This window comes from Trachemys scripta, chromosome 14 (genome assembly GCF_013100865.1).
Source record: "Trachemys scripta elegans isolate TJP31775 chromosome 14, CAS_Tse_1.0, whole genome shotgun sequence".
Lineage (NCBI taxonomy): Eukaryota > Metazoa > Chordata > Testudines > Emydidae > Trachemys > Trachemys scripta.
In genome coordinates, this window is record NC_048311.1 from 27,733,304 (window position 1) to 27,752,015 (window position 18,712).

The window sequence follows — 18,712 nt, forward strand, 5'->3', positions numbered from 1 at the left end:
AGGGGAATGTGTTTTGGTGTTGGAGGCTAAAGTATAGAAAACGTTATGTTGAAACCTTGCATCTGAATGTCTTTAACCAAAACAAAAGGGGGAAGGTCTGTATAAATTTACACCAGTGGATTTATTGTTTAATAGCTTTTGTTTAAAAGTTATTCCTAGTATTTCAAATACCACTTACAATATTTTATACTACTTACAACGTGTTTTGTGTGCATTTTGTTTTACTAGGAAAGTGTATGGTGCTCACCCTCTGAAACTGACCGGGGACTATTCCCATCTATTTACATACAACAGCCCTGAGGTTTAACTCTGTGTAATGCTGTTGGAAATGGCCTGAAAAGACTGAACTCTGGCCTGTGCTTCAGCAAAGAGTTAAACTACGGCGCAGGAAGAAGGGGAGTGTAGAGTCATATTCAATATTGCTGGCACACCCTCTCTCCCCACGGCATTCGCACAGATTGCTGGGAAACAAATCAGAACATTATCTTGTGTATTGCTCTGGATTAAAAGGCTACATAAACACGTTGCAAACAAGTGACCCGTTATTTCTGGTTTTATCAAGAACTGGCAAGAAATAGGAGCCGCTTACAAATGGAACTGGCATGATTACATCAACTTGATGGCTAGACTTTGGACTGTACCAGATGACTGACACAAGAGTTCTAATGTACAGACCTTTCTACATTAAACTTTGGGTCGCTAAATAATATCTTGTCATTTATCTTTCTAAATAAGTTGTCTTTGATACAAAGCAAGAATAGAGGACTAGATATCAGTCGTTTACAATATCCAACTGAAGTTAAACAATGAAAAAACGGTAAGTAGAGGTGGGCCTGAACCAAAGTCCTGGATCAAAGCACAAAATCAGTGTCACAGTTCAGGTCAACTGAACCTGTATTTCCCCTTGGTGGCCCAGCAAAGGGCACCCAACCCTCAGGCTTCCAGCTCCCCAGCCGTTGCCTTTCTTGGGTGCCCCTTTCCCTTCTGACTGGGGTATTTCCAGGCTGCACAGTTCCCTACCTTCTTCACTGTGCATTTCCCAGCACAGACAGGTTGCCAAGGACACCGTCTGGCTTTCTCTTCAGAGATGGTTAACAGGTGTAGTACACAACACTTTACTCATCAGATGAAAAAGCATTGCAGAGAAAACGTATTAAAAGCAATGAAAGAACCTACATGCACGCTAAAGAGCTTACCAGAGTCCACCCCAAGCCTAACATGGGCTCTGGCAAGACCAGGCCTTCAAACCCCCACCCAAGGGGCATTTCTTCTGGTTACCAAGGCCATGGCTACATGTACAGCGCAGCACAGCTGTGCTGCCGCACTATGTTTGGTGAAGATGCTCTATGCCAACTGTCGGCATAATTAAATCACCTCCACGAATGGCAGAAGCTACGTTGGCAAGAGGAGCTCTCCCGCCGACATAGCACGGTCCATACACCCCTGAGCAACATAGGCTGTAGTGTAGACACAGCCCATGTCATCACAGCTTCAGCTCGGAACAAGCACCCAGTCTTATGGGGACTCAGTAGGCCCAGTCCTCCCAACCCTACCCTAAGGATTGTAGCCCGCAATGGGCCAGGGGTCCTGTCCATGTGCTAGGTCAGCGTATAATGAGGCTATTTATCCAAAACTCCTTTCTTTATTGGTCCTTGGAGAATCCAGTCTGAACTAGTATAAGCGAACGTCTCCGAGGGGGAGGTAGCTTAAAAGGGCTGATAATGGAGGAAGTACATTAGCATCCCCCTCCCTACTAGAGAGGGTACATATAATGCCACAATAATACATATACAATTGCATTTTTACTAGGCTGTACCACCAGAGGTATTAACCCTACTTCAATAAGGTTTAACTCAATTGAATCAGGTTTGTTCAGGATCTTGTCGGTCTGTCGCACGCAGGACTCATATTTGAATTTTGCAAAAAGAGCCAATCTTATCTATGGTCAAATGCAACCCTGGGTCTAATCTCTCCTGGACTTTGGAATGTTTGAAATCTAGATTCCACTTCTGTATGTTGAGCCCAGCTCTAATCATAAGCATCATAGAACCCTAACGATCTGAGATACTGCAGTAATAGCGGCCATAAAAGTATGCGAGTGCCTCCCAATCTTTAATGTATTTATCCTCACGCCACCCTTGTGAGGTAGGGAAAGGCTATTGTCCCCATTTTACAGATGAGAAACTGAGGCATGAGGGCTCAGGTCCTCAAAGGGCATTTAGGTGCCTAGCGCCCATTGATTTTAATGGGAGGCTAAGTGCCTAAACACCTTTGAGGCTCTGGGCCTAAATGACTTGCCCATGGTCACACATGACATCTGTGGCGGAGCAGGGAATTGAATCAGCGCTCCTGGGGCCCAGTCTAGCACTAGACCTTGCTTCCTCTCTTATGGCTCTGACAGGGCTACTCCGAAAATACTGAATTCATTCCTGGGCATGAAGATATCAACAAATTACAGGGAATTCAGAGAAGAAGAATAAAATAATACCTAATTTTTATTTAACACTTTTCATCCCTAGAGCTCAAAGTACTTTACATTACCGCCACCTCACAGAAGGGAAAGAGCGGTGAAGTAGCTTGCCCAGGTCAGCCAGCGGGCCAGTGGCAGAATCAGGAATAGAACCCAGAGAAGAGCAACTAAAACAATGAAAGGGGAGGAGGACACCAATTTATAAGAACTAAAAATATTCACATCTTGGCTAAGTGTGAAGTGTAAGCAACAAAGAGCTATTTAGTACTAATCCAAAGGGACCTAACTAGGAATAATGGGATGAAATTAAGATAAGGAAAATGTAGGCCATATTTAAAAAAAAAATAAAATCTTTGTAATGGTGAGATTACAGTGTGGAATAGTCTCTTCAAAAAAGATGGTGGAAGCTCCATCTCTTGGGCAAACTAACCAGCAGATTTCACAAATGACACACTGAATGGAATATTCCTGCACAGCCAGGGTTATGAGCTAGATCACATGTGTTTTCTAGCTTTAATGATGCCGAGCTTTCAGAAAAACCCAGTTCTCAGTGTACTACAGGGAGGGGCAACAAAAGTAACCCACTGTACTATGATAAAAATGTTTAACTACCCATTCAGCTTTCCATTAACCCATGCACCTGGACTTTAACTAACACCAAAGAATATGTCCAGCGAGTGCAACAGAAAACATTTTTATGTAAGAGGAGGTGAACATCACTAAAAATCAGAGCGCCTTTGTACGGCATGCCAAACTGCTGAAGCGAAAAAATGTCTTCGGTGAAAGGACTCAGATGTGAGCATGTTTCAATGCACAGCTCCAGGAAAAACTCTGATAATAAATGTGAGCTTCTTGTTAGCGTTGCTTTTCAGTGGGAAGCGAAGCCGGAAGGGGAAGTGGGAAGGAGCATGCTGGCTAATTGAAGCTTACATTTTCATTCAAGCACTGCATTTTAATTATAAACTGGTGATGGCACAAGTGTCGCTTAGTTCGCATCCAGTTTTAAGCATGCATATATGTAAAAAAAGTCAATTATTAATTTAGTATTGTGATCATGTTCATTAGCCTACACTATGTCACCCAGGCACATGCCTAATGACATGTTGATTCTAATGCCTCTTTTAATATAGGGCTTAAACACATATTTAGGGCCAAATTCTGTGGCAGCTGGCCACCAAAACAGGTGCACATTAGTGCTATAAAAGCAATATAAGCATGTGCCATATTTTAGCTATCTGCAGCCACTTCCACAGCCCTCCCAGTGCAGGTTATTCCTGTCGGTCCTGCCCCAGAATGCCCCTCTGTATCTTCATCTGTAGCGTGGTTGCGCTACAGATTTGGGCCCTCATCCCGAAAAGACTTACACATCCGCTCAATTTTATGCATGTGAGCAGTCCTATTGATCCTGCCAAGCTAAGCATGTGCTGACTTTTTGCAGAATCGGGGCCTTAGAGCGGATCTGGAATCCAGGTGGAAGATTTCTGGCCTCTCTTTCTTCTCTACAGGGTTCCGCTGTGCCCAAAGACTGTTTCCAGCCAGGATTTCACCCTTTAGATACTGAGATGTACGTAAAACGAGAAAGGGTCACTGGAAAGTGGCTACAGCTAGCTACAAAGTCAGTCTTGAAAAATCAGGACAAGATCTCAAATCAAAATAAGGGAAAGCGTTGTAGAAGGCAGATTTTCAGAGTAACTCTCTTTCAATCACATTGGATAGATCAACAAGGGCAGCTGCTTTTTAATTTGTTTGATATCAAAATTGAGATCAAAATATAAATGAGACTTCCCATTAATAAAAAAAAAATGAGGTAGTAGGTTCCAACTGAAGCTTCTGAGTGATTATCATTAGAAAAGGTACTCTGAATGCTGTATTTGTTATTACTAGTGCACGGTCCATATTTTATATAGCACCTTTCGTCTGAAAGGATTCTAAAGCACTTTGCAAACAATATGCATCTGCTACCACTGAAAAAGCCGTGCAGCACACTAGCAAGGGGTACAGTGCATAGCACAACAGAGGGGAAATTTTGTCTAGTTACAGGGCAGACACACTAATGAAAAGTGCCACAGGATCTTTAATTCTCATATGGAACAGATAGAGCCTTAGATTTTAAGGGCTCAGGTAACATTTCCAAAGGCTCCTAAGTCACTTACATGCTTAAGTCCCATTTGGTGTTCAAAGAAAAGTCACTTTTGAAAATAGGCTCCTAAGTCACTTAAGTACTTTTAAAATTTTACTCCCTCTCTCAAACTCCCTGTCACTGTAAATACCTGAGCACTCAATCTATGCTCAGATTATATGCAGCAGAACCCCTATTTTACAAACTCACTGGGGACTGAGGAGTTCATAAAATTGAGACCCTCATAAAATGGAACATCTCAAAATTATGGTCGGTATATTGCATAATTTCAAGTATGGTGCACTGCATCACTTTCTTCTTCCTTCAAAGCGTGCAAAACGATTTCTAATGCACATAAGCCATCATCAGAATGTGAAGGGATGTCTCCTTGTTCTTCATTGACATCACTTTAGATCTGCATTTTTTTCTTTGGGGGAAAATGATTCATATACTGGTCATTTGTAAGATTAGTGTTCCTACAACTATGGGTCCACTGTACTACCGAAGGGTGAACAGCTGAGTCTCAGGCCAAGATTTGAAGCTGAGGTTACAAAAAGCCACTTCCAATCTGTTACTTAGACTACTGAGTTAATATTCTTTATATTATGAATTTTATATGCTCTGTGTGTGGTAATATCCCTTATTATTACGGTTGCCTAATACTTCCCATTGCAAACCCCTCTTTTCAGTTGCTTATAACTTTGCCAAATTTTAACCATTTGGGCTGAAATTTTTGATATAGGGTGTCTTCTTTGGGCTGAATTTTATTTGGAAAATATCAGCCAAAATGGTTCAGCCATTTTTGAGAATGAGGCTAGGGAAAAATACATTGTTTTGCAATGTTAAATAACTGATGATGACCTTTTCTTTTACAAGCTCCATTGGCCCCATGCTTTGAAAAAGGGACTTGAAATTTGGCAAGGGAGTGACTTTTGGGTCAGGGATGTGCCTTTTGCTGTTCCTGTGAAAATCCACCAAAATGTGTCCAGCTTATTAAAAATTAAAAAAACCCTCAGCTTTCACATGTTCAGTAGAGACTTAGATTTTAGCTAAAATCTCCAAAGATTCTGTGCACAATTAGCATGCTCACAGGGCCGGCTCCAGGCACCAGCAAAACAAGCAGGTGCTTGGGGCGGCACATTTCTAGGGGCGGCATTCTGGCGCTGGCCATCATAGGCGCCGACTCTGGGGCATGGGGAAAAAGTGCCCCCACTGCCCCAGCTCGCCTCTGCTCCGCTTCCGCCTGCTCCCCTGAGCGCGCCGCCGCCGCTCCGCTTCTCCCCCCTCCCTCCCAGGCTTGCCGCACGCGAAACAGCTGTTTCGTGCAGCAATGCTGGGAGGGAGGGAGAAGAAGCCGAGCGGCGGGGCGCTTGGGGGAGGCGGCGGTGGTGGAGGGGAGGTGAGCTGGAGCGGGAAGTGGTTCCTCTACCCCCTGTTACTTCCTGCGCCCCCCACCTTAGCTCACCTCTGCTCCGCCTGCTCCCCTGAACGTGCCGCTGCTCCGCTTCTCCGCCCTCCTTCGCCTGAGAAGCGGAGCGGCGGCGCGCCCAGGGGAGCAGGCGGAGCAAAGGTGAGCTAGGGCGGGAGGTCGCAGGGGGCCCACAGGAAGAAATGGGAGGGGAATGCAGCACGCCCGGGGGAGAGGCGGGGCTGGGGATCTGAGGAAGGGGTTCGGAAGGGGTGGAGTTGGGGCAGGGCGGGGCTGAGGGGGCACGAAAAAAAAGGGGGGCGGCCAAAAAATTTTTTGCTTGAGGCAGCAAAAATCCTAGAGCCGGCCCTGCATGCTCAGGCCTCTCACTGTTCCTCCCAATGTTGAACAGACTACATCTCCAGCGAGCAACTAAGCACGCTCTATCTCCTGACAGCTCCTAGGAGTGGCTGGACTGTGCATGTGCTATCCTCAAAGGGTGGCTGGGCAAACAGGGGACAAGAAGCCAGGGGTGAAGTGGGTGGGAGAGGGAATGAATGGGCAAGAAGACTGGGAGTGGTAGCAAGTGGAGACTCAGACTGGGATAGGGAGTAGAGAGGCATGAGACTAGGTGTTTCTGGATAAGGAAAAAAGGATGGGGATCAGCAGCATGAGGAGTGGACAATGGGACTGCCGAGGTGAGGAGAATGGGACTAGGATTGGGAGCCAGGAATGGGGAAGAGACAGCACTAGCCCTGGGCAGAAAGGGGGTCACGCTTGGGGAGAATGAGCAGAAGAGTCAGTGCCCACTAGTGCACACTCCCCTCCACAGCCTGGAATAGGTCCCTGAGCCTCACCATTCCTCTGTTGTCAGCAAATACCCATGAAACCCACCAGCAAAGTGTCCTATGTGCTGATTCACATAGAGGATAACAACCTACTACTGCTATCAGTTATTCAAGTGACAGAGGTCTCTGCAGTGGTGCTAATGGTTCCAACCATGCTGATGACCCATGTGGGTGTCAATATGAAGGAACCTTCCTTCTGGCATATTCTAACTTTTGATTGCTTGACTTCACAAACTTAATAATGTTTTTAAAAACATTTTATGCATGTTATATTAATGTTATATATAGTATCATTCCAGTTTTGTAAATTCTCTTTATCCAAAAATCCTAGTTATCCAAATCCACAGTGTGTCCCCCATGTAGCCCTATGTTGGATCAAAAGTAGCAAAATAACACTTCGGTTTATCCAAATGCCAAGTTATCCAAAAGTTTTCAGTGTTCCCCAGGCCATATGGACCAAAAATGTACTATATACACATTCCTACAGACATGCGTATATACACACATAAATACACACACCCTTTATACACATGTTATTGATATTAGTTACATAGCACTAAAAGTGTACAAGGGCTCTTTACAAATAGGAACTGGCCCAACTCCAAAGAGCTTGCAATCTCACTAGAGGATGTACAGCTGAATGATTGAGGAGGAGGGATGACAAAAAGCAAGGTAATTCTCACACAAAATTATCCAGAATTTTTTGATTATAGCAATCAACATTATTTGTTGAGCTATAAAATGTTTTAGATTTGATTTCAGTTAGGCATTGCGCCTCCAGGCAATATCCTGTTTCAAGTCATAACTGTGACATGTCCTGGTTTCTATTTAATGCCTCACAGCAACCATACATAAACTGTGCCTTTGGGAAACAAATAAGGCAGAATAAACTGTCTAAACCTCATTAAACATCACAATTTGGGACAAGAGAGAATGTTCAGTCATCCATATTCAATACTAAAATGAGTTATTTAAGGCATAAGAACAGATGAAAACTGATCTGAAATCTCCTGTATAAAAACAGGCAATGGTTTAAAAACAATTATTATCTAACACTGGAAAAAAATGAATATGAAGTGAGGATGGAGCTTCGTTCAATAGAGAATGTTTTCCTCTCCTGAATATCTTTGAAATATTCAGCACTATTGAGTTAATGGGATCAGCTAAAGGAGAAACATTCAAACGACATAACCCAGTGTCACAAACCAAGATAGCAATTAAACGGGAGGATACCAGAAAAACAATAATTAATGGGATTAATTTAAACCAAGACTGACAACCTGCGGGAAAATGCAATTTTTCCGTAATAGTTCCTCTCTTCCTTTGTCATATGCTTCCTGCCCTCCAACCATCATGACATCATGTTTATGTTACCACTGGATCCTCTAGATATATAATTAGATACATGGTAACTTTGATTTATTTTGAAGAATGTGAAGTATTATTTAAAAGTAAATAGAGCTCTGCATAAACACACTGGAGACGAAGCAAAAGAGGTGGAGAAAACAGATGCATGTAAGTGAGGCATCAGACCAACCTTCAATAACTTTGTGATCATAACATTTTTGGTTGCCAGAGAAGAGAACAAGGAGGCTTGAGAATAGAGAGGAACTACAGATCCTTGGATTTCTACCTGGGGCAGAATGTTCAGTCTTTGTTGGTTTGTGTCATGAAAGAATCTTGCAGTCACTGAAAGTTAATTTTGAAGACACCTTTTTTATAGAGGAAAAGTTATAACACATGAACAAGAAGAAGTAACAAGGCAGGGCTGAACAATGGTGCTTGTATTACCACACACTGGCAGAGGGCCAGATTCACTGGCAGGGTAAGTGGATAAAACTTCTTTGAATTTGATCCAAAGTCTATTAAAACTGGCAAAATAAAATACCTAAATAAAACAACCAGAAATCCAGTTTGAAGGGAAATCTATCTCCAGTCTACCTAGAACCAGCAAAAGTTACTTACAGATGTGTGGAAGGCTATTATGAAAGAAATTATGGACAGAAGCCATTCTCTGCTTTGTAACTCTAAGTGTCTTCTATCAAGGTAAAACAAAGAGATGTATTTTGGGAATGGAGAACAAATGACTAGAACAAATAAAGAAAATGCAGGTCAGGGAGACCTAGAAAATGAAGAGACAGGACTAAATCAATCATGTTTTGACAAACCAAAATATACATAAAAAGACAGACACATTGGCACAAGGTAGAACATGTGAGCCAGTGAAAAGATAGAGAAGACACAGTACTGTATTTGGAAATGAAATTCTTTTTGATTGTGCTTCAGTTGTTCATTGACGTCAGTGGAAGATGAGGGAGCTCAATACTTAACAGCTAGGGGTCCTATGAGCGGATAGACTTACTTATTATTACAGAGCCTATGCTGTTCTTCAACTATTGCTTACATGTAAAAGTTCCTGGGCAAGATTCACTGAAACGCTCCAGCTGCGTTGTGCTACGCTGATTGAAATGACTGTTTAAACTGGGATTACAGCTGCCTTGTGTTGCTGGAGTGGAACAAAGTAACCAGATCAGATGGGTGATAAAATAATGTTTTTTTCTGTACAGCACTTATAAATATGTTTCAGTCTCTCGGATATACTGACAGGTGTGTGTTTAGTTTGTTTATTCTACTACCCCTGTGTCTGACACCTTGGCATCTCTTTGTAAGAGTCTGGCTGCTGACCCTGCAACATCATAAAGATGCATGCCAGGAAATTTAAAATGAAAATGAGCACAAAGCAAAGTTAAATTCTGAAATAGACCAGTATTCCAGTGTGACAAAAAAATATTAGGAATTAGGATTTTTGTAATGAGATGATTCCTGGCTCAGAAAAGCAGAACTGGAAAGAGACGTTTCACTGAACAGGTGGGGCCCATTTTTCTCTTTCTTACACCAATTTTATACTGGCATAATTCCACTGACTTCCGAGAAAGTACTCCAAATGTACATGAGTGTAAGGAAGAGGAGAATCAGGCTGTGAATGTTTAGGGACAGATCCTGTCTCTTGAAATCTGCATGCTTAAATGCAAAGTTCCAGTGGATTTATGCTTTGTATAATGACAGGAGAACTTTCATAGAATTTATGTCCAGAAGAGATCATTAGAACATTTTTCCTATTGCGTACCCCATTCCAGATCTACCAGCTGCCTGTGTACCCCTTTCTAGATGTACCAGCTCCCCGCATACCCCTACCCTTCTCATCACTGATACTTTGTGTGTTCTTCTTAACACTACATGTCTTTAGCCAGCTGTCCATATTTCACTCTTAAATACACTTAGTTATAGTGCGATGTATACAACCAAACCCCCTCCCTGTCCCCCCAGATTCTGAGCTCAGTTAGACTGGACAGAAACTGGGTAAGTGAACCCGTGCTGTATGATGATTGGAGGTGAGGGCTCTGTACGGCAGCGTCTCTGTGTAGCTTTGTTCTCATTGGTACATCTTGAAGGAAATTAACTACCACATTTTATATAACACATTCCCAAAGAATTTTAAAGTTTTGTCTGAGTAGTCCATTATGAAAATGCAATAAATAAAATAATAAATAAAATTCACCACGACACAATTTCTACTGTGTGCCCTCTAGAGATGTCTCACGCACCCCCTCCCGCCCAGGGGTATGCATACCACAGCTTGGGAACCCCTGAAGACTGACGTGAAACTTTTACTACCAAGGCACATTAATATAATATTTACCATTTTATAGGACACTATGCAAACAAAATACTTAATTCACCTATACTGTGTACACACCTTTGCTGAGTAACTGTATAATCTTATTGCTTATCTTTCCCCACCCTCTCTTCCCTGTTGTTATTGTGTTATGGCAGCATCTAGAAATCTAAACTCAGACTGGTGACCCACTGTACTAGATGCTGTACAAACTCAGAGGGCTTGTCTCCACTTACCAGTGGATCAACCCTGCAGCGATCGATCCACTGGGGGTTGATTTAGCGGGTCTAGATAGCTAAATCAACCGCCAATCGCTCTCCCATCAACTCCGGAACGAGAAGCATAAAGTAAGTCGATTAAAGAGTTTCTCCCGTCCACCCAGCATGGTATAGACACCGCAATAAGTCGACCTCAGGTACATTGACTCCAGCTATGTTATTTACGTAGCTGGAGTTGCGTAACTTAGGTCGACTTAACCCCATAGTGTAGACCTGTTCAGAGTAATAGAATCATAGACTTTAAGGTCAGAAGGGACCATTATGACTGTCTAGTCTGACCTCCTGCACAATGCAGGCCACAGAATCTCACGCATCCACTCCTGTATCAAACCCCTAACCTATGTCTGAGCTATTGAAGTCCTCAAATCGTGGTTTAAAGACTTCAAGGTGCAGAGAATCCACCAGCAATAGACTGTCCCTGCCCCAAAGACCGTATGATCTAAACAGACAAGACAGACAAAAGTTAGGGATAAAAAAGTACTATTATCCCTGATGTACAGATGGGGAAGTGAGGCACAGAAAGATTAAATGACTTTCCCAAGGTTATATAGGAAATTAGCAAGTCTCTGGATTATAGAACCTAGATCGCCTGATTCCCAGTCCAGTGCCTTAACCGTAAGACCATCCTTTCTCCTGCGGCTCTGTTTGCCTTTTTGTTGTCTCATGTATGAAAGTAGCTGGTCAGCTCTTTGGCATGCAGACCATGTATGATTCGTCTCTCCTACCAAGCACCTAGCAGACTTTTGGGTGATGAAAAATAGCAATAATTGGCCTCAATTGCAGTTGAAGGCATAGGTTCAGCCATTGGGTTGAGGGGACGGGAGGGGAGGAGATGAGAAGTAGACGTCCCTGGCCATTTCTTGCTGTCTCTATTGATGTCAAGCTTGCTGTGGTTCTAGGATGGATACAAACTCACTGCTACCCCCCACCCCAACTTTTTAATGTGGTTTATGGTGCTCAGCATCTTGCAGGATACAGCCCAAAGTCAGTGTTTAACCTATGCAGCTCACTCTGTATAACAGCAGAGAGGGTCCATCTAGTTACGCTTTCTTATGCCAGTCATGTGTCCTTTCTGACTGACCCATCCAGAGTGGCTTTCCTAGCCACTGCCTTACCATATATAACATAGATTAGTACAGTAGGTGTGATCATCATCACATAAGAAATAAACAGTCTTTTGCAATTGTGTAACCCATGTCACTGAGCCATATGTAGGACCAGAAAAATATAGTTCCATATTTGCCTGCATTCTCAGTTCCTGTTAGAGATTGCTCCTGTCACAAAATACCTGCGTATAGCTATATCGCACACACACCTCTATGACTGCGTACCGTATACATTATATATACCACACCAGCACAATATGTAGTCAACCTACTATATATAATTTGTTGTGTCCTTGACGCTTCCCACATATGATATTCTGAAACTATTAAGTAAAATGCATATTATCCACATTACATCTTCCACAGATGAAAAAAACATTAACATCTGGATTACAGATATGCTTCCATTGGTTTATGGCCTCTGAGGAGTGTCACTAATACACAGAATGTCCTTGGGTTCTTGGTTTTGCACTGGGATCTCTGACTTCCTGAAAGGTATGTAAAGAAATCCTGTGTAGCCTGATACTCCTTATTGGCTATGTACTTGATTGAAGAGGGTAAATTAATCCATCAACGAATAAGTCACATATGCAATAAATTGACTCCCAATCTACATGTTTCATACAGCAATATAGGAAAAACGGATGTTGTGCTAAATCCATGCTGTATTTTGAGAGCGGCCATTGAAAATGATGAAGGAAGCGCATGTAGAGACCCTCGTTTTTTTAGAGAACAGATCGATCCTTTAGCATAGGTTCTGCTAGCAGCTCCTCTAACACAGCTTTTCCCAGTTTTTAAAGACCCACAGTGTGATAATCTGAGGTCAGAAATTAGAAGAGATTTAAACTCTGTTTCCAAACAAGCTGCTTCAAGCTCGGAAACTCTATCTAGCAAGCAAAATGCCATAAATAGAAAAATTAGCTTAAAAGGTCTGTCAAAAATAATTCACTCAGCTTTTGGCAAATTCCTTGTAGCACTTGTGCGGTAGGATCCATAAGAACCATGTTTAAAACTGATCCATGTTTAATACTGGATCCATAAGAACCATGTTTAAAACTGATCCATGCAGCACAAATTCTTTAACGTCATGAAGGAAAAGTGACGTGTTTTAATCATAAGCAAAAAAAGGGGGAATCAGAAGAATGCATGGACTGGAAGAGAATGAAGATCTGGGCTGATTCTTAGAGCCCTTCTCAAGTGTGTTTTGTTTTGTTTTAAAACATTTGGTGCTAAATGTTCAACCCTCAGCTGTACCTGCAGAATATGTACTGTGCCCAAGAAATAGTTAGTTGCACACCCATAAGTACTGCATGATACATTCACTCATCTTTGTGTTTTCCACACACAGCTATCTATTTGCACAGCATGAGTATAGGCTCATATGAACGGAGATGGAAAAGTGTTCATGAATTACTTGTTTGAGTAAGAACCATGAACTTGCTCTTATAGTATTCACCTTGGATAGTAACTTCCTTTTATGTGCTTGCCTCAAACATTGTACAAGCAAATTTTCTTTTGTTTGCAAGGATGTCCACAGAAGCAGAACGTGTCACAAATACCCAAGTGAATGTGCATTCATCCATGCCAGACGTGTTGCAGATAATTGTGCAAATAGGCATTTGTGCAAATGCTTGAGCCATAAATGATTCGCTCGTGCTTTTCTCCTGTTTATAAATGTGTCAGCCATCCAGCCAAGGAGCACAAACAATACCCATGTGAATTAAGTGACCAATCACACAACACAAATAGCAAATTATAAAACAGTGAATATTCAAAGCAACAGTCACAGCAAATAGTTCAGGGGTAATCCATACACTCAAATGTTTAATAAAACACTCTTTGAATACTTTCAAACAAGAAATACATTTCTCAATTTCCTATCTTAATGTCATAGGGCCCAGTCCTGTAAACACGGGGAGTACTGCTGTCGACTGTGATTAGTTCTATTGACTACAGTCTGACTATTTCAGGGAAGGATATGGTGGTGGTTTTAAAACATACCACCATTTTTCTAGGTTAGGTTTCAATACACACATCAAACCAGGTGGTACTAGACATATACCATATTAGTAGAAGCTACAGAAAAATTATGTGTAGCTGTATGTTTCTCTAACTTAGCTCATCTTGATTTCAGTGGGGCTATTCCTAGTAGGAAGCTTTATACCCGGTAGTGTTTGCAGGATTGAACCCCATTGACACAAATGCTCAATTGGCATCAACTGTCACAGTTCCATTATGGAGCTATGGTAAGTTACACCACTTGACGATCTGTCCCCTAGACTGCAACCAAACCATATCGTCAAAAACAGATCACCGTTATGGGCTACTGTTATAGGTCTGCCTTCTACAGATTATGCAGGTTCTAGACCATTACCCTAAGATCAGTAAAAGAGACACGAAGCTGCAATTTCTACTATAAGTATATGCACATTACCACTGGGGAATTTTTTAACAGTTTGTTATTTAAGAATGGATAAATTAGATAGACGTATTAAATCCTTTGGGAAATAGTGCTACTGTTAAAAGCAACATTTCTCAAATGCAGCCACTGTGGCTGCATGAGGCTACCAGGGGCTTTTCTTGCAGCCATAGCCTCCTGGGCAGAGATGGGGGGGGCACAAAGCAATGGCCCCTCCTCTGGGGCTGCCAGTAGTGGTTGGGACCTGCCCCACCCCCCCCCCCCCTCGAGACACAAAAGCTGGAGGAGCAGGCAGCCAGTGAGTTCCCGGGGCAGTAGGGTCAGGCTTCAGACCTTGGGTGGTGGGTGGCAGGCTCCAGCCATGGGGTTCAGGCTCCATTCCCCAGCCACACGGTGGCAGGCTCTAGCCCCAAGCTCACCCCTCCCATCACACCTGACCCCCCTGCTGCCTCCATACCCACCTCCCCATCCAGGGCTTAATTTGTCCCCAGGTTTGCTGGGACTGAGTTAGTCCGCTATGAAAAGTGATATTTGTTAATATTAGTAGCTAGCAAGTCTTAAAAAAAGCAAGCAAAAGAAACAACAAGAAAAAAGACAAGAACCTGCAAAGCACCTTATTTGTGTTTCTATTCTGTTTAGGTCCAGTAAAGAATAGAGACAACTGTACGTTCTTTTTAATATTGAGTCTGCAAAAAAAAATCCTATATAAATAAATTACAACGATTTGGCCATGTATATGTGCATATGTATTTGTTTTTTTCTAACATTAATTAAATATTTTAGGGAAAATTGTCACAGCTGCAGAGGCCACCAAAAAAATTGTCGTGAGAACTCCTAAAACCATCTAAGACCTAGTGAGCCTCCAACTTTCACCCCTGAAAGAAACATGATAAAAAGACCAAAATTGTGTATTAATTGACCAGAAACTAAACTAATGTTGCATAAGTGTTATTTTAGTGTGACTGCAATCCATAGAACTGATTTGGACAACATGATTTCAGCCCAAACAGAATCCCAACCAAAAAAGAGAATTTGCCAGAGCCCTAAATTGTATTTATCTACTAGTTGCGGATTTGTTAAACAATTTGGAAAAGAGGAAAACACTAAAGAACGCCTCCAGCTCAGAGAAGGCACTGTCTTTTCCTATGTGTTTCAACATTTTCTCTTTGAAAATTTGGAATTTTCTGAGTCTTGATATGTAACAGTTTGAAATGAAGATTGTACATTTTCACAGATATAGGTTAAAAATATTTTAATGGACAATTTCAACTGACCTGAAATACACTCACATCTAACACTTTGTTCATGCCAGTATCAATTTACGAGGTTGTTTAATAAATTTTCAGCTTATGAATGTTTACGTCTTAGATCTGTCACTGAGATAAAAGTCAGGTGGTGTTAAACCCAGAAAAATAAATGAAGTGGCTTTTTATAGTGATTATTAAACAAATAAACCCATAAAACCAGAGTTCTAAAAATGAGTCTTCAAACCAGACTACTTAAATTAAACATAAACATTCATAACCTGAAAATGTTTTCCCACTGTCTCCCTCATCAGAATTTTAAGTATTATATTATGACTTTAATAAAAGAACCATCTATGCAAACTGATTAACTCAGATTGTCACTCATGTTTACTTGGGTATCTTTTTAGACATTCCTTTATTATTTTTTAAAACATCAAAAACCTACACTACTGAAGCCGAGGTGTCTTGATGTGATTTTAAACTTTGATATTTTCATGTACCTGTACAATATACTTTCAAAGAGAGTGTTGGAAAAGAGTGAATAATTTGCAATGAATTATTTATCTGGTGAATGTAGCCTCTCTTTCTACTTATCCATGAACAGATATCAATTTTCTCAGATTTATTCATTCTTTGAATTTGACAAATAACTTTCAGATTTTTTTACTTAGTGGTATGATCATGAATATTTGAATGTCAATAAGCATTACTTCATTGAGATTGGTTAGATAAGTCACATGGTATCTGTTCGCTTCCCTGAATAGATGAATGTTTAAACTCTAACAACCCAATTTCTTCTATATGTGACTTTGCAGGTGCAAATACCTGTGCAAGTAAAATTTGATTGCTCACATCTTCAAAGCAAAAGGGGACCACAATGTGAACAATGTAGACAAATATTAGTGGACGTTTATCTGCAATATTTGCCCAGCTCTCAATACGTTACTAGATGCTTTACTTTTGTACAAAGAGGCTGATCTAGGGCCAATTGAAGTCAACGTAAAAAACCTCCCAATGGTTTCAAGGGAAGCAGGATTAGGCATCTAATTATGAGATTTTTTAAAGATCAAGGTGAAATCTTGGCTCCACTTAAGTCAATGGCAAAAATCCCATTGATTCCAGTGACGCCAGGATTTCACCTCAGATATGACGGCCCCAATCCCGCAAACTGTGCTGAGCAATTCTTGATGGGTGCTGAGGAACCTACTTTTCCAATGACCTCATTCTGGAGGTCAGAAGACCAAACTTGGCCAGGACCTCAAAATTTGGCCCCATGATTTTCAAGGGGAGTTGAGGATGCTCATCCTCGCTCAGGCTCAGACCCACATTTTCTACAGGTAATTTTAAAAGAAAAACCAGGTCATGTGTGGGGATCCTTTAAGGAATTGCAAAACAAAGCATCTGTATTGCCAGTCAGACCAGGGCAGGTTTCAGACGGCTGTGAGTCTTCCATGTTTTGACTGAAAAGCATTTTTCTTCTGAGACCATGCCACGTATTGCCTAAGTAACGATTCATCAGGTAGCAAAGCGGGCCACTGCCAGAGAAAAACTAGCTTCCCCCGGAACCTTTTACATCAGGAGCGGAGCGGCGAAGATTACAACAGGTTAAAAGTGCTTCTAGAGAGGCCACAACTAAGGGAAAAAATCGACACTGGAATCACTGCCCGGCTCTGAATGATCGCGGGTCCGGTCTGAGTGCGGGTAAAGTTTCCCTTCCCCACAACCTGCCGAGGCACCAGGCGGAGTCGAGATTTCAGCGGCACATCAGCCAGATGTGATGCCACCGGCTTCCTTCCCCAAACAGCCGGGGGCTGCTTCCTTTCTGGGGGGGCTTTCCCAGTCTGCCCCGCTAATCCCCCCTGAACAGCCCCGCGCCCCTTTACGACAACAACGAGCCGAGTTGGCCGAGGAGCCACCCCTGGCCCGAGCGGGGACGAGACGTCCTGACCCCCATGGGGGGTTTAGCATGTAACTGGGGCGTGGGGGGGGGGTCTTGTTAGTCTGATTCAGATCCCATTGTTTAGCGGTGCAGCCCCTCGGGGCCGGTTCCCGGTCTCTGGGCGTTTGCGGAGCGCACACTGCAGGGGCTTCAGTAATGGTCCGCAGGGTCAGTCCGGAGAGAAACTAGGACCCCCCCCCATCACTCTCATACCCCCGCCCCGATGAAAGGGCGGGTCCCACCACACCAGCCAGGCGCCCAGCCGCGCTTGCCTTTCTCTCAGCGGCACCAGTCTGTGTGCGCCCAGGAGCGCGGGGCTCGGAGCGGGCAGCTACCCCGGGCAAGGCATCCCCATCCGAGGTCGGGTTCCCATAGCAATCGCCAAGAGACCGGTTACCTAGGCAACAACCTCCTCCTCCTCCTCCTAGCCCGAGGCGGAGAGTCCGGCTACGTCTAGGGTCTGGCTGGCCGGAGCAGAGCCCAGCTAGGGACCCAGCCTGGTCTGTGCAGCCACTCTGGGCCGGGAAGTTACTTTCCTGCATCTTTGCTTCCTTCCCTGCGCTCCCATCCAGCCCCACCCCCTGCCCCCAGCCCGCAGCCCCAGCCCGGGCCGTACCTTCCAGGCAGCAGATCCGCCAGAGCCCGGAGTGCGTGAGGTCCCCCTTCGCCTTGCGGGGCTGGCTCTGCGGCTCCTCCATGCTGAGGTTGGTCCCGTTGCAGATGTGGGCGCTGGAGTAGAGCCAGTAGTCGGTGCCGATGGCGATGGCCATGAGGCTGAAGGCGGCGAAGGCTCCCACCGTGGTCAGCAGCATCTGGACCCCACGGTCACACCACACCATGGTGCTTCATAGCCCCCCGCGCCGGCTCAGGGGGCAGCAATGGACCGAGGCAAGGCGCTGCCTTCCCCCCACCAGCACCGCCCGCCCGCTGCGGCTTCCCCCGCCTGCCATCCACCCAGCCCGGGCCTGGGGGGGACAATGCCCCAAGTCTCCCTGGGGAAGGGCTCGCCTCCTCCCCGGTGCACAGGGGACAGCGAGCCCGGCGGGAGAAGCTAGATCCCCCGCCTTCCTAGCCCCGGGTCCCCCCTCCAGCCCACAGCCGCCAAACTCCGCGGAGCAGCTTTCTGAGGAAGCAGAGGGGGCTTCGGCGGCGGCGGAGGCTCCGCCTCTCCTCGCTGGACCACTAGGTAATTCTCAGGCTGG

General features: G+C 43.7%; 1 protein-coding gene across 1 annotated transcript in view; it reads right to left on the minus strand.

Annotated features, from left to right (window-relative positions):
- The window catches only part of CACNG4 (calcium voltage-gated channel auxiliary subunit gamma 4), a 59,002-nt gene extending 40,544 nt beyond the window's left edge, over positions 1-18,458 (minus strand). Inside the window, exon 1 of the mRNA XM_034790527.1 lies at positions 18,127-18,458. Within this exon, the coding sequence (XP_034646418.1) occupies positions 18,127-18,349 (223 nt within the window). The 5' untranslated portion in view covers positions 18,350-18,458. The remainder of the gene's footprint in view (positions 1-18,126) is intronic.
- Positions 18,459-18,712: the final 254 nt, after the last annotated feature.